Raw genomic sequence first — 13,619 nt, 5'->3', positions numbered from 1 at the left:
AACAGTGGGAAGCAATTGAAGAATTGCTAAAGTAGTTCCAACTCTAGCTCTTATTTATAACAGCAGAGAACTAAAAATACATTTCAGTGGGTGAATAAACAACAGGACGTTAGCATTTATAACTTTTTTATCCTTATAGAAGTGTGAAATGCTACATCTTTACTAAGTTTTATTATCATTAGAGACTTTCTGTGATAGATGTGTAATAGTTTTTAGCTGTGGGTGTGCATGAAACTGTTTACAATGCAAAGCTTTGGTAGGCACTTTTTTTAAAGCTGGTTAAGTATGTTCTCATCAAGTTGAATTGAATCTAAATAATATGGTCTTAATTGGAAAAAATCTGCATAAAATAAAAACCAGGTGTCTCACACAGACAAAGGCTTCAGCTTTCTTTTAAATTTCTTTTAAAAACATACATCTAACCATTTTAACTTACTATTTTCCTCAGTACTCTACCCTCATTATTTGCTGCTTTTCTTCTCTTATAGTGGAACATATCACTCCAGAGATGAAAGCACAGACAGTGGACTTAGCATGAGCAGTTATAGTGTACCCAGAACTCCTGATGACTTCTTGAACAGTGTTGATGAGATGGATACAGGTTTGATTTTGTTTACATTCTTAATGCCTGTTTTCCAGAAATGTTTGTGTCCACTAAATGCTCAGCCGCTTTGCAATGAAAGCAGGCAATTCTGAGAAGTTGTGATACTCTTCACAGTGCTGTTCTACCTTCTTCTATTCTTGTAATAGAAATGTTATAATTGGATTTGTGACAAACATACCTCTCATAAATTTGATCGATTGTTTGTTCTGAGCTAAGAACGCTACCTTATCCAGTATTGCCATGTAATGTTGCTCCAAAACAACATTTGACTCATCAATGTTTTCTTTTTCTTTTAAATATAAAAATAACAAAAATAAAAATATGATAAATAACATCAAAGATTAGGAGAGATTAGAGTCAGTAAGTGAAAAAGTTGAAACAAAGGCATGTGCTTTGTACGTCTGCAGTCAAGTCATCTTTCGTATTCGGGGTGGATTTCTATGAATCAGATTGCTTGTGTGATGCAAGAGAGCAAGGATTAACTTTTAACTACTTGCCCTGATAAATGGTGAGTTTAGTTCTTCCAGTGTGTTTAATATCCATCTTGCTTTGTATTATAACTAGGTGACAGTATCAGCCAAAGTAACATACCGTCCCATCAGAACCGTTTCCCAGACTACCTTGAAGCCATTCCAGGGACAAATGTGGACCTTGGGACACTGGAAGGAGATGGGATGAATATAGAAGGAGAGGAACTGATGCCAAGTCTGCAAGAGGCTTTGTGCTCTGACATCCTTAATGACATGGAATCTGTCTTGGCAGCCACCAAGCTAGATAAAGAGAGTTTTCTTACTTGGTTATAGAGGCCTCAGGGAGACTGAATTCTAAATCTGTGAAGGATCTAAGGAGAATAGGACATCTATATCTGAAGTTCAGAACAAGCCACTGTGGCAGACTTTGGCTTGTGTTCAGAAAAAGTAAATGAACAAATATTCAACAAGATTCTTTCGTTTTGCTCTTCCTTGTCCATCGCTGCTGTTATATATTGCTGACTTTTTTCCACAGTTGACTCTGAAGAACAGACATCTTCTTGATCTTTTTCTATTGCTGTTGCAACTACTGTTCAAGGGGGGTGGGGAGGGATGATGAGCCTGTGTGGATGACGAATGCCATTCCTTTTGTCCTAGTGTGCGCTTGCATATCATTTTATCTAAGTACTCAGATTTGAGAGTTAATTTCTGCATGTCACTGCTTGTAGTTTGCTCAGCTAGTTGTCTCCTGCTGCCTGTGGCAAGTGGTAAAACATGACGTACTGGGGTGACAAGCCAAAAATGATGTATCTCGTCAAAAGAAGTCAATACTGATTTGGAGATATGACTTAAAGGAGGGCTAAAGACTGTTTGACATTAAGTGTTTCTACTAATAGCTCTTTCATTAGTCACAAAGTGCTCTTGTTCATATTTTATGTTATAGTAAATCATGAGTCATTTTACATAGAAACATATATGAACTTTGATTGTTGCCACGTATTCTAGCCTAACTTTTGTTTGTCAGAAATAGTTTGATTATTTTTGTTAGTTATTTTAACTGTAGCTGTAGGATGGGAAGTAATTATAGGTGTTCTTTTTTTAAGAGTGAAATCTAAGGGTTTTTTTCTGATTTCACATAGTCTTATTTAAATCTGAATTGTCTGCTTTTTTTATACCTAAAACATGCTTATTGTAGCCTGATAAGCTAGTGAGTACATGAAACAGTATGTTTTGCCTGTAACTTCTTTTTTTTTTTTTTTATTTTTTAAAGGCTAGCTTTGAATGTAATCATTAGAATTCATGACCAGTGGCTTATTTTTCATGTCTATTTGCAAGAATTTTGAATTAGAGTCTGATTGCAGCAGTGTAAAAAGTTAGAATGCTAAGTATGATGTGTAAAATTTTTAAATGCATTTTGAAGTAGCAGAAATCATTTTAAAATGACAGAAGCATCTAATCTCTCTTCTGATTCTCAGTTTTGCTCTCTAGGTGAATTTAGATTTCAAAATCCTTAATGGAAGAGAATCTTATGAAAAGCTTCTCTTAAGCTAGCATGGAAAAATACTGTAAACTATTAATTTCACTCTACATTGCAATGAAAAGGCTGGAACACCAAAAAAAAAAAAAGTCCTCATTAAAACTCTTTAGTAAAATAGTTATCAAATTCTGTTTGGTGAAAAATAAGCCCTGGGCACTATATGTAGAAGACTGTAAAGATATGTGTTAGATGGTGACATGAGCAGGTAATGACGTGTATATTAGTAGTAGAGCTTAGCATGGGGTAGAGGTGAATATGAATTATCCTTATTTTAACAGGAAAAGATGTATCACTAAGTTGTCTGCAGGAGTTGACACCATTTCCAAAGAGTATTTTCACATGAACAAAATGAGCATGAATCAAACTTTCAGTATAAGCTATGAAGTTTTGTGGGGTTTTTTGTTTTTTCTGATTGAAAATGGTGTCACCAGTCAGCACCTCTATAATTAAGGGCCTGTCACCATTCCCAACACGAGCCCTTATTTTCAAGGGTGTATAACGTGGCTATAAAGATACTGTGTGAAACTTGGTTTTGGAAGATCTCAGCTAGCAGAGACGACTTCGCAGGGGGGGAAGGGAATTTTTTTAAAGGAATTGTTTATTTTTCAAGTTGGGAATAAATCAGTAAAACAAAAAATGACCCATATGATAATTTGGATTTTTTTTTTTTTTTTGTAATGCTTCAGAGACAGATCTGTTTCAGAATAATTTAAGGAGTGAAAGCTCTGAAATAAGTCTCTTATTTTAAAAACTGAAGCAGCAGAGGCAGAGATTTGAAATTTGCCACTCTAAGTGTACATTTACTACTTTACATAAGTATTTTAGTATTTGAAGTAAGCAAAATTGTTTGTGGCTTGTAATGGAATACAGGCAGGTTTTTAAACACCAGTTTTCAAAGCACATCCACAATGACAAATATGTTCTGCTACACCAGTAATTCAGTGATTAATAGGCCACTTATATTGTGCAATGACACGGTAGCTCTTAAAGCAGTATATTGTGTCCAAGATAGGGATTTTAGTAGCATTTTTACAGTTTAATTATGAATTCTTCCCTTCAGGAAAAAAAAATGACACTAAGCTGTTAAATATAACTTGAATGGTCTGACATGAAACCACAACAGCAAGGAAATTCAGAATTGTTTCCATTTCAGTCGTCTTCCCCAGCTGAATCCAGATCTAATAGCACATAATGCACTGAGTGCAAACTCCTAACATGCTGTACCAAGGTACAACACGGATGAATATAGAACAAATTTTATTTCCTTGCTTTTGTGTGTTTTCACAGCTTTAATATTTGAATGTCTTCTTCTCATTGTAGAAACACTAAATGGCTTATACTGTATTTGGGTAGCACTGCTTAGGGGAGATACTGACAAACTGGGAATCCTTGAACTGCTCTAACATTAATTCAGTTTTGTGATACTTATTTTAATTGACTTTAATACATTTCCGTTCTTTTGTTAGGAAAGATACCATAGAGATGCTGTATTGTTGGCAACTCACATTAATTTGGATTTTCTTTTTCCTTTTTTTTATTTTTTATTCTGCAAATGCATTGTTTGATGAAGTGGTTAAAATTGTTTGAAATGCAAAAGTGTTTTGGGTAGTATTTTATACTGATGTATATATTGAAACAAATCATTGTAATAATTGTAATAGCTTTTAGTTATAAATAATACACTACATGCAGAAGACAGATGGGGCTGTACAGTACTGTGCTGTTCAACACCTGGGCAGGGCTACTGCTTGGAAACAGGTTGCAGTGTCAGTAAACCATATGGATCAAATATTGTACCATGCAGTGTTGGCGCTCACCAATGCAAAAGAAGAGACAATTTCAACATGATTAACACAACATAGCTTTCACACATCTGGTAAATTAGTACTAAAGTGACCTTTTCACTTACAAGCATGTTTTTTATACAAATGAGCAGGCGTGCCTGTGTAAAGTAATTTGTTTTCTATATCTTGGAAAAAATACTCTCCACATTTAGAATGTTATATGTTAGAGAACTCTTAAATGCACCCTTGTCAAAAATTATATATATTAGTTACCAATGTTACTTTTGTTAGATATGAGCATGACTGTAAGTTAGGTACTTAAGTACATTCTGTTACATTATTTTTCTTTATGTAATACTTTTTCAGTTGTTTTATTTGGTATAAATATATACTTTGTGCTTAAACATCTTTGTTTGTTTTTAACATTCAATAGCATATAAAGGTACTGATTTCCTTCAGTAAGATGGATGCATTGAGTTGTTGGAATTCCTATCTTAGTTTGGCTGTTCTCACCCCCTTTTAGCAGTTTTTGTGATTGTAAACTCCAGTCCTGCAAACATTGTGTGCAAGCTTAACTATCAGACAGAGGAGTCCCACTGAAGTCAGTGGAGGCTTAACATTAAAAGTGTACATCTTAAGTGTGTTTGCAACATTGAAGAGAAAGTGACTCTATTGGGCCTCATATAGTTTGTGTAAAACAATACTGTTAATACAGCAAAGGAACTTTTATTGCATATGGCAGTACATTGAGAACTGATAACAGAAAATCTGTTATCTGCTAGAAGAAAGCATCCGCTTTATTGCAGACATGTTTGCAATGTTCAGCATCTTCCCGCATAGCAGATACTTCTGGCGAACTTTAAGCTTATACAATGATTTGTGGCAGACTATCAATAAAGAGACGCTATTTTCATTTCCAAGTTTTGACTTATGAATTGTGAAATAGGTAATAACATACCTTTAAAGTGTTCTGAAGCTTTTAGTTAAAAAGTTATGGTGAACTTGATTAATTTTGACTTTCTCTGGAAGAGAAATTCTGAAATTTTTTTTTAATGCAAATGCAATTCCTGAATGCCTGAAGTCTTACCATATTTGCATTTTAGCAGTTCCAGAGGTGCTAGTGTTTAGCACTGAAATGCCTCAACCCTGTAAAACTGAGTGCAGTTGTGTTTTCTTAGTTAAATGTCCAGAGCTCTATGCTTCCTTCAGTTTCTGCCTTTTGCTCTTGAGTTCATAGCTATGTTCAGTCATTCAGATCTTACAGATTTAAACCCAACCCATCGTACCTTGCACCTGGGAGTGGAAAGTCAGTGCCAAAGCATGACAAGGTACCAATTTTATATGCTGATATCACTATCTCCCATTTATAAGGTGATGACATATTGCAGCGGTTGAAGTATGAGTGACCTTCTCATACTCTTAGGAAGCCCTAAGTAGGCTGTATTATAGCAAAGCATATCAGGATATCAGGTCCAGGTGTTCCAGACTTGCTTGGGAATTCTTTCTGAAATATTTTCAACACTTGGTTATAAATAAAAAGTATTGCTTTTACTAAGCCAGAAAGAGTATGCTTCCAAGGAGGCTTTGAGTCTTCCTTATGCTAATGTACAGGATATAGTCAAAAAAAAAAAAAAAAAGGGCATTTTTCACCTTGGATCATTAAGAAAATAATTATTTGAGGCAGGCTCCATTGGCTTCCATTACAAGCCGCAATGAGGCTGCAATCTATCTAGCTACTCTTGCTCTGGAGGTTCATTCTGAGGTAGAGTAGGCACATCAGTTTTAGTTACCAGATCAGCTCCTCCATAGTTTATATTTTTCTATAGAAGACTGACAGTGTGCTTGTTGTCCCATTTCATCACCATTTATTGTTGCTAACAATAAAGTTATCTGTAGCCTGTAAATTTGGATGTCATCAAAACAGGAAGACATCTGTACATCATGAGAAATTTTTTTTGACATGAATGAAATGGTAAAGCCAACAGTAACTGAAGAATCAACTTATCTTTAGAACATAGGGGAGAACTTTGTACAAGTATACCATATCCAGTACTTGATGTATTTTTAAACAAAAATAATGTAGATGTCATAACAGTGAGTGCTACAGATAATAGGCTGCTATTGACTTTTTTTGCCCCCTCCATACAGGAATAAAGTTGGTCACTCAGATTATAACATTTTGTATATTAAACTGTCTTGTATTAGAACATGAGAGGCAAGGTCATTGTATAGTGTTTTCCAGTCATTTTTAACAAGTGACTTAAAAAAAAGACTGCAATGGGCAAAAGTAGCCCTAGAGGCTGTCTCTCACTTCTCAGTCATGTAATAACAAAACAGAGTTCCATCAAAATGGGAGGCTATATCCCACCTGAAATGCCTGTTCTTCCCCTAAGTACTCCCTTAGTATTTTTAAACTATTTGTTGTATCTACCATCTACCAGTTTTGTTATAACACCTGAAGGCTTTACTCAAGACCAGAACCTGTAGTGCTAGATGTAGTTCATCCATAAAGGAGGAAAGACTTCTTCCCTGCTGGAATTCACTTGTCATGCTGTTTGAGGTTTGTAATATAAAGCAGAAATTACAGTCTGAATCCGAGCATGCTATACACAACTACTATTACAGGATAGATTTTTGAGAAGCAAGTTTCTTTGAGTGATGGTGGATGCTTATTCCACTTTGACTTCCCAGAGCTTGGAAAAAGTCAGCTTGCTGTCTTCGTTACTGTGAGTCCAGTGGCAGGCTCATAGCAAGCACACCGAGTCCTCTTCAGTGCCATACCACTGTGCTGGCTATGGGATGCCCAAGCAGCACTCCTTCGAACTGCTGTTAACAGTGATTTTTAAAACTAACAATTTTATTCCATCTTTCACTCCTAATGTCATTACGTTAGGCATGCAAATACAATTGTCTTAGTTCTCTTGACTGGCAGAGACCTTTTTCAGCCCTCCCTAGGCAGCATAATCCTCTCATACCCATCATCCATGGATGGAGTATGACTCTGGAGGCTCTTGAGAGGTCCAGCTGCAATTCTGGACTTTTAAACTCGATAAGTTTGGACTAAAAACAGATACTGCTCGCACATATGACAAAACCCGAAGCCTACACTTTTAAGAAGTTGTGTGATTCAAATGGTGATACCTTATAGCAAATGGTGAGAACTATGAGATGCCTTCTAGTTAGACCAGTGGCTTTCAGCCTGTGATCTGCAGGCTGCAAGGTGCTAGGATGTCTGTTTAGTCCAAAAAGTTATTAACAAAAGCAGAGCCTGTTTGACAGGCTTGCACTTGCTGTACAGGGACTTGCACGACTGCTGAGGAAAGGCTTAGCGTCAACAAAAGAAGTCGACAACTGTTGGACTCATTAAAACCCACCATGCAGCAGCATGTGTTTTTTGTTTGCTTCTTTTGCCGCCACTTTCTTCTCCAGCCCCAGTTGATTAACAACTGCTTTAAAGCCCTGTCTTTTAGATTCATATACCTATATTTTTAAAACTGTTTGTGATTTTCTTTATTTCTTATTTTTTTTACATCTTCCTTAAATGTGTGACTTTAAAAGGTCTTTGCTCTTGTTACAGCATTTCAGGATCTTGCAGTTCTCAAACGAGATCAGAATAGCCTTTTGAGCGCTCAGTAATATTCAGAGAAAGCAGAGTTTACTGTGATAAATAGCCCAGGGGTCTTCTCCAAAAACATCTATTAAGATAGGCACTGAAACATGTCCCTGGTTCCAGTTTAAAACAGCGAGAGAAAAAGAGATCATTAATCTGAGCATTCTCTAAATTCTTATCCGAGTAGAAAGGAACTTGGGACCCAGAGGCATTTAACTCTCAGCCCTTTTGGGCACTGAATGAATGACGTTTGGTAATCTTTGTGAGGATATGGATTTCTCAGTAAGAATTATCTGTACGGAATAGGCACCAATAGATCACTGAGAAACTGAAATTTCTCTTTGCAGCTTTGTGGCAAGAATGCTAGAAAACCTGAGAGCCAAGCAGTGATATTAACATCTGAATTCCTCTAATCTCTGTACTGGCCCTGGCTTGGAAAACAAACTGTTTTTACATGAAAAGCCATTATTGCCGTAAAGCTCAGGTTCATTATAACTGTAAACTCTTTGCAGGTGAAGTTTGCTGTTGTGACATGTGGATTTTGCTTTATGGTCGTGCTGGAAATAAAACAGTGAAGTCTGATGAAGGCTGTGAAAATAGGAAGGAAGCAGATCTGTATCGCTGTGTTAGGGCAGGGTTTCTTAGCCGCACTTAGAACTGTCTCCTTTCTAATGAAGTAAAGACATCTGGTGGACTTGTCTCTTTATGTGAACTGGCTTCACATTTGTTTGCATTTTATTTTTAATGTCACTAACTTTTAACAGATGGCCGTGTTTTTGAAGTAAGTCCATTGGTGACAAATGAAAGAAAGGATAAAAATGCTTTTTAAAATGCAATGTTAGGTATGCTGTAGTTGCCTGGGATGAGGGGGACTTCCACCTCGTAATGGCACATCTGACCTTCTGCTTAGCCTTAGGCAAGGTGTTTTACCATTTCACAGGAAGGCAAGCTGGCATGGTTTTACTTGTTTCCTGGGAGCACTGAAACATTTATTAATGTTTGCAAAGTGCTTTGAGGGTAAAGTGTTATTTAAGTGCTTTCTAGTCATGCTTTCTCAAACCCTTGCCATTGTTGGGGTCTTTAACTGGCTGGTATCACGAAGACATAGGCGTATCATTTTTATCCTTGTAGTGTGAGATACGCATCCTATTCTGTCTAACAGCTTAAACCCACAAATACATTACAGAAAAGTAAGGGTATGTCAAATGATAGTTCTCGCTGGCCTGTGTGCACTCCATCAGTGGGACAGATGAGCTGATTCAAGACAGAATTATCTTGAATTACTTTGTATTTGCTGATAAAAGCATACAGTTACCACCAATAGACTAACATGCACCAGCCTGTCGTTCTCTGGAAACTTTTGTGCCTAAGTCCTCAGGTTTTAGCTATTTTTCAGATTCAGCTTGCGTACTGAGTTTTATCCAGCCTCCTTTCTGGGAAGCCAAAGCAATCTTTTAGGTGTGAAAATATTTTCTATTAGTTCGGAATTTGAAGGCTGAAAAAGTCTTGAATCATTATACACACAGACAAGAGTAATGCTGCATGCATTTGTACACATGCACCCGCCTGCACACATTTTATATAACACTAATTTCCTACCTAAAGGTTTCATTCATAAGGAAAAAAGCAATTAAAGTGCCATCCCAATTTTGAAGTCTATATGACTTGCTTATATTCAAATCTTCAGGATTTTAGTTGCGATTTGGGAGCATTTCAACCATAATTAAAACGGAAATAAATAACGAGAGGGAGCATGAATGCACTATTCAGCTGTGGTACCTCTCCAGAAACCAATCTAAAATAGTCATAGTGCTCCATATGTAAGTCAGTTGAGCTATTTGGGACTTCAAGGCACCTACAAAAAAGAGAACATGGGTTGCTAGCCTTTTCCTTCTGATACGAAAGAGCATCATACACCCCCATTGTCTTTATGCTGTGACAGTATGATAAAGGGAAGTTGGTTTCAGATAAGATTTGTCCAACAGTATAGTTTACCTTCAAGTCTAATGCATGACCCGAGCTATGCATCTTAGTATATGTACGTTCTGTACCTGCACAGCCATATACATACACACACAAACACATACACCTACACAGATACGTATATGTGTGCCTAAGGAGACACAGAACTAGTATGTTATGGAGTAAGATGTTCACTCATAGCAGGGATTAAATGTCTAATGGGTGCCTGATGCAGCTGAGTTTTGTGTTCCACTGGCACACAGCACATACTCTACTACTTGCTTGAGTTATTCGTCCTAAATAGACATTAAAATGTTTTTGGATTACTTCCCTATCCTCAAGATCCCATGACAGTTGCTGGGGTTTCTTTTGTTTTTGAAGATTTAAGCTGCCTTCATGGGTGGGCCTAGACTATTTTAAAATGTATTAACATGTGGATTTATTCAATGCTTGAGTATAACTATTTCTGTGCCACAGCTCTTGTTGCTAAATATTTCTTTGGTAGAACAGTAGCACTGGAATATAAGATGACAAGGTGATGTCTAGGGATTTGAAGCTGATCCAGTGTGCATTTTGAGTCAGAAGTTTTGACCTTATGTTTTGTATCTGCCCTTTGGGCTGGGTGCTGTGCTTGCATAGGATCTAGTCTGCTACTGGAACAAAGAAGAGATTTTTGTATCCCATAATAGGCAAACTGAGCGCTTTAGCTGATTCAGCCACTGACTTTCTTGGCCATCTTTTCGGGTTTTTCTTTTTTCCTCTTTGAGGAATATACTTTACCATGTTATTCAAGTACTCTGCTATCTCAATACAAAATTTTATGTTTTATGCATATTTATGTATTAATACATTTGCATAATTTATGAACTGTATTCAAAATTAATCCACGAAAACTGGAGGCACTCTGAGCATGCTAAAAGATACGACTTGTGAAGTGACTGGATAAAAGGGAGGTAAACCAATAAAGACAGACATATGAGTATGTACTCAGAAATACTCAGCTAGAAGATGGGGAACAGGTGGCTCGGTAGGTAAAATTGCTTTTGCGATTCAAGAGAACATCACAAAACTGACTGATTTCTCAATCTTTTGTTGTCATAAAAATGTATATGCTCTCATGCATACATAAATGCAAACATAACCAACAACAGACGAAATAATTCTGCCCTAGCTAGTATCAGTGAGCAGCTGACTGCTGGTCTACTTCTTGGGCACAATATTTCCAGAAATTTGTGGACCTCCTGAAAATGGTCCAGAGAAGAGTAATGCAGAGCAGTAGTCAAAGAGAACTTGAAAGAGGAGCAGTTTGCAGTAGCTGGGACATTTGTGTAGAGAAAAGCCCATTGTTAAGGTAAACTTAAGGTTAGGAGTGCAATGGGTTGCAGTGCCTGAAGGGAGTTTAATATCTCCATCATGAGAGGTTGTAAAGAACACACTGGACAAACGGCTCTCAGAAATAAGATAGGGCTGAACCTACCTTGGAGCAGGCAGGTTGTCCAGATGACATGCACATTATCACTGAGGTTCCCTTCCAGACATATTTTCAAAAGATTGTGGGCTGCTGTTGGAATTTAAGCACTGAGTTACAAAACCTGGGTTCATAGAGCTGAAGATCCACTCCATCTTTATGTTTCAACTACTAACACCTGTTGCTTCTGTAAGTTGTCTCTAGCTAAGGGAAACACTTCAGAAACAGGTAGTTTTGACTCAGATGTCAAGAACAGGGATCTACCAAGATCTACCACTTCCTTTGGTAATTTGTTCCAATGGTTATTCACCCTGACTGTTTAAAAATGGAAAAACCTTACTAGCTGTTTACATTTGTCTGATTTTGGTTTCCAACCATTGGTCCTTTCTCTGCTTAAAAAGTCTTTCAGTACCTGCTCTTTTCTTCTGTTGGAAATGCATCCATGCTTTAATTAAGCTTGATCGCCTTAATAAACTAGACAAAATGTTTCCACTGTGGTAAAGAGCACTTCAGTGCTATCTGTCTTCTGACTAAATGTACTGCATGTGTTCAATTTGTCTGTGAATTAACTGAGCTAGAAGAGTTTGAGTGTGGCCAAGACAGAATAGATTGAGCACAGTTCCCACTTAGTAGGAGAAAAACCTCCTGCAGAGAAGTAAAATGATCCTGAAAATCATCCAGCCTTTGTGGAAAAGATGTATTTTTGGCTGAAACTCTAAGGGAAATACTGATGAGCTTGAAGCTTATCCCAGATACCAGTCTTGGCAAAAACAAAAGCATCGAACTGGGTAAGAGGGGAAAAAATCCAGCGTAAGAAGTGTGTGGTCTTTTCTAATGGAACAATCTTTTGCACATTCTCCAGTGCAGTGCGGTGTGGTAAAATGATGGCCTGCGGACGTAGAGCATCATTTGTTTACTGGCCTATATTTCTCTTAAGGGAGTGGTGTGTTTCTTTTTCCCCTCCATCTCGAAACTTTCTCTTTATTATATCTTTTTTTTCCCCCCATCGAAGAAGAAGGTCTTCTTTGTAGCTCACCTTTTGCTGTTTGCAATACCACCCTTAAATAAATACGTTACAGGAGACTTGAAAGAATTATGGGGATGCAAACCTGTTTGGGACTCTGGAGTAAATTCACCAAGATGAAATGCTCCGAATTTGGCTCAGGGTCATTAAATAACTCATTGTACTTACTGCCAAGTAAGGACTATTTCATACACTCTTTTCCTGGCTAAATTTCAGCCTGGCTAATTATGCCCACCTAAATTCCTCCTGCGTTTTTGAATAGAGAAGAATGTCTTCATTTGCCTCTTGAAAATGCTTGTGCACCATCTGGCTTGTGCAGCATGCCATCCACAGGTGCCTCTTTCATGGATGGGTAGGCGATAGCTCAAATTAAGTAAAATACTTCAGACTCTCTCAGGATTAAAGGTGCCAAACGCATGCAAGTCATTTATTATTTTGCTCAGGGTCTGCCAGTTCCGGCTGAGTTGGAGACATGCACGACCTGTTCCGACTTTTCCAAAACAGGTTTTAATGTGCACTTAAACTCATTTGCCAGTGCTGCTGCGCTGCCTTTTGTTTCTAAATTTACCCTGTTGCACAGCTGATTAGGGAGACAGGAAGCAATGTATCTTGAAGCTTTCAAGAGACAGCCCCTCCCTGAAGATGTACTGTAATGAACTAAATGCACACAAACAAGGTGCAAGCAGGGGAATTTCGAGCCCGGGCATGCCAATTTAGTTAAGACCATCAAGGAGTTTGTTATTTCCTTTATAAGTTCACTAGCATTTTTTCCTCAAATCTTATTTTAAAATAAGGACAAGATAAAATTACTGCTTCTCCGTGGCTCTGGGTGGGATGGATGGGGCCCTTGGGAGTTTGGGATCAACGGTACTGGCACTGCATCAGGTGCAGCGGTGTTTCGGTGAGCTTGGACCAGGGGGTCTGGAGCCGGGAATGGTTTCTCTTGGTCTCCCTTATCATTCTGGCAAATGCTTGAAGCAGTATTGTCTCTCCATCTTCTGTTTTTGGATGGAGAGATGGGAACAGTTTGTTCCCTTCCAGTGGCGTTCAAGTCAGGTCAGCAGCGAACTTCTTAACACGTGTGCTTAAATCTTGCACAAAAGGCAATATGCCATCTTCCTGAGGTTATTCCTGATATTGTACCCTGCTTGTGCATGATG

General features: G+C 37.7%; 1 protein-coding gene and 1 long non-coding RNA gene across 9 annotated transcripts in view; one reads left to right on the top strand and one right to left on the bottom strand.

Annotated features, from left to right (window-relative positions):
* The window catches only part of YAP1 (Yes1 associated transcriptional regulator), a 95,756-nt gene extending 90,957 nt beyond the window's left edge, over positions 1 to 4,799 (top strand). For all 8 annotated transcript variants that reach the window (XM_068930385.1, XM_068930386.1, XM_068930387.1 and 5 more), the window contains 2 exons: positions 489 to 601; positions 1,169 to 4,799. In XM_068930385.1, the coding sequence (XP_068786486.1) occupies positions 489 to 601; positions 1,169 to 1,407 (352 nt within the window). In that variant the 3' untranslated portion in view covers positions 1,408 to 4,799. The remainder of the gene's footprint in view (positions 1 to 488; positions 602 to 1,168) is intronic.
* Positions 1 to 13,619, bottom strand: part of LOC138065614 (uncharacterized) — a 45,876-nt gene that overhangs the window by 5,430 nt on the left and 26,827 nt on the right. The window lies entirely within an intron of this gene.

The sequence above is a fragment of the Struthio camelus genome, chromosome 1 (genome assembly GCF_040807025.1).
Source record: "Struthio camelus isolate bStrCam1 chromosome 1, bStrCam1.hap1, whole genome shotgun sequence".
Lineage (NCBI taxonomy): Eukaryota > Metazoa > Chordata > Aves > Struthioniformes > Struthionidae > Struthio > Struthio camelus.
The sequence above is the reverse complement of the archived record's forward strand: the minus strand, read 5'-3'. Positions and strand labels throughout refer to the sequence as shown.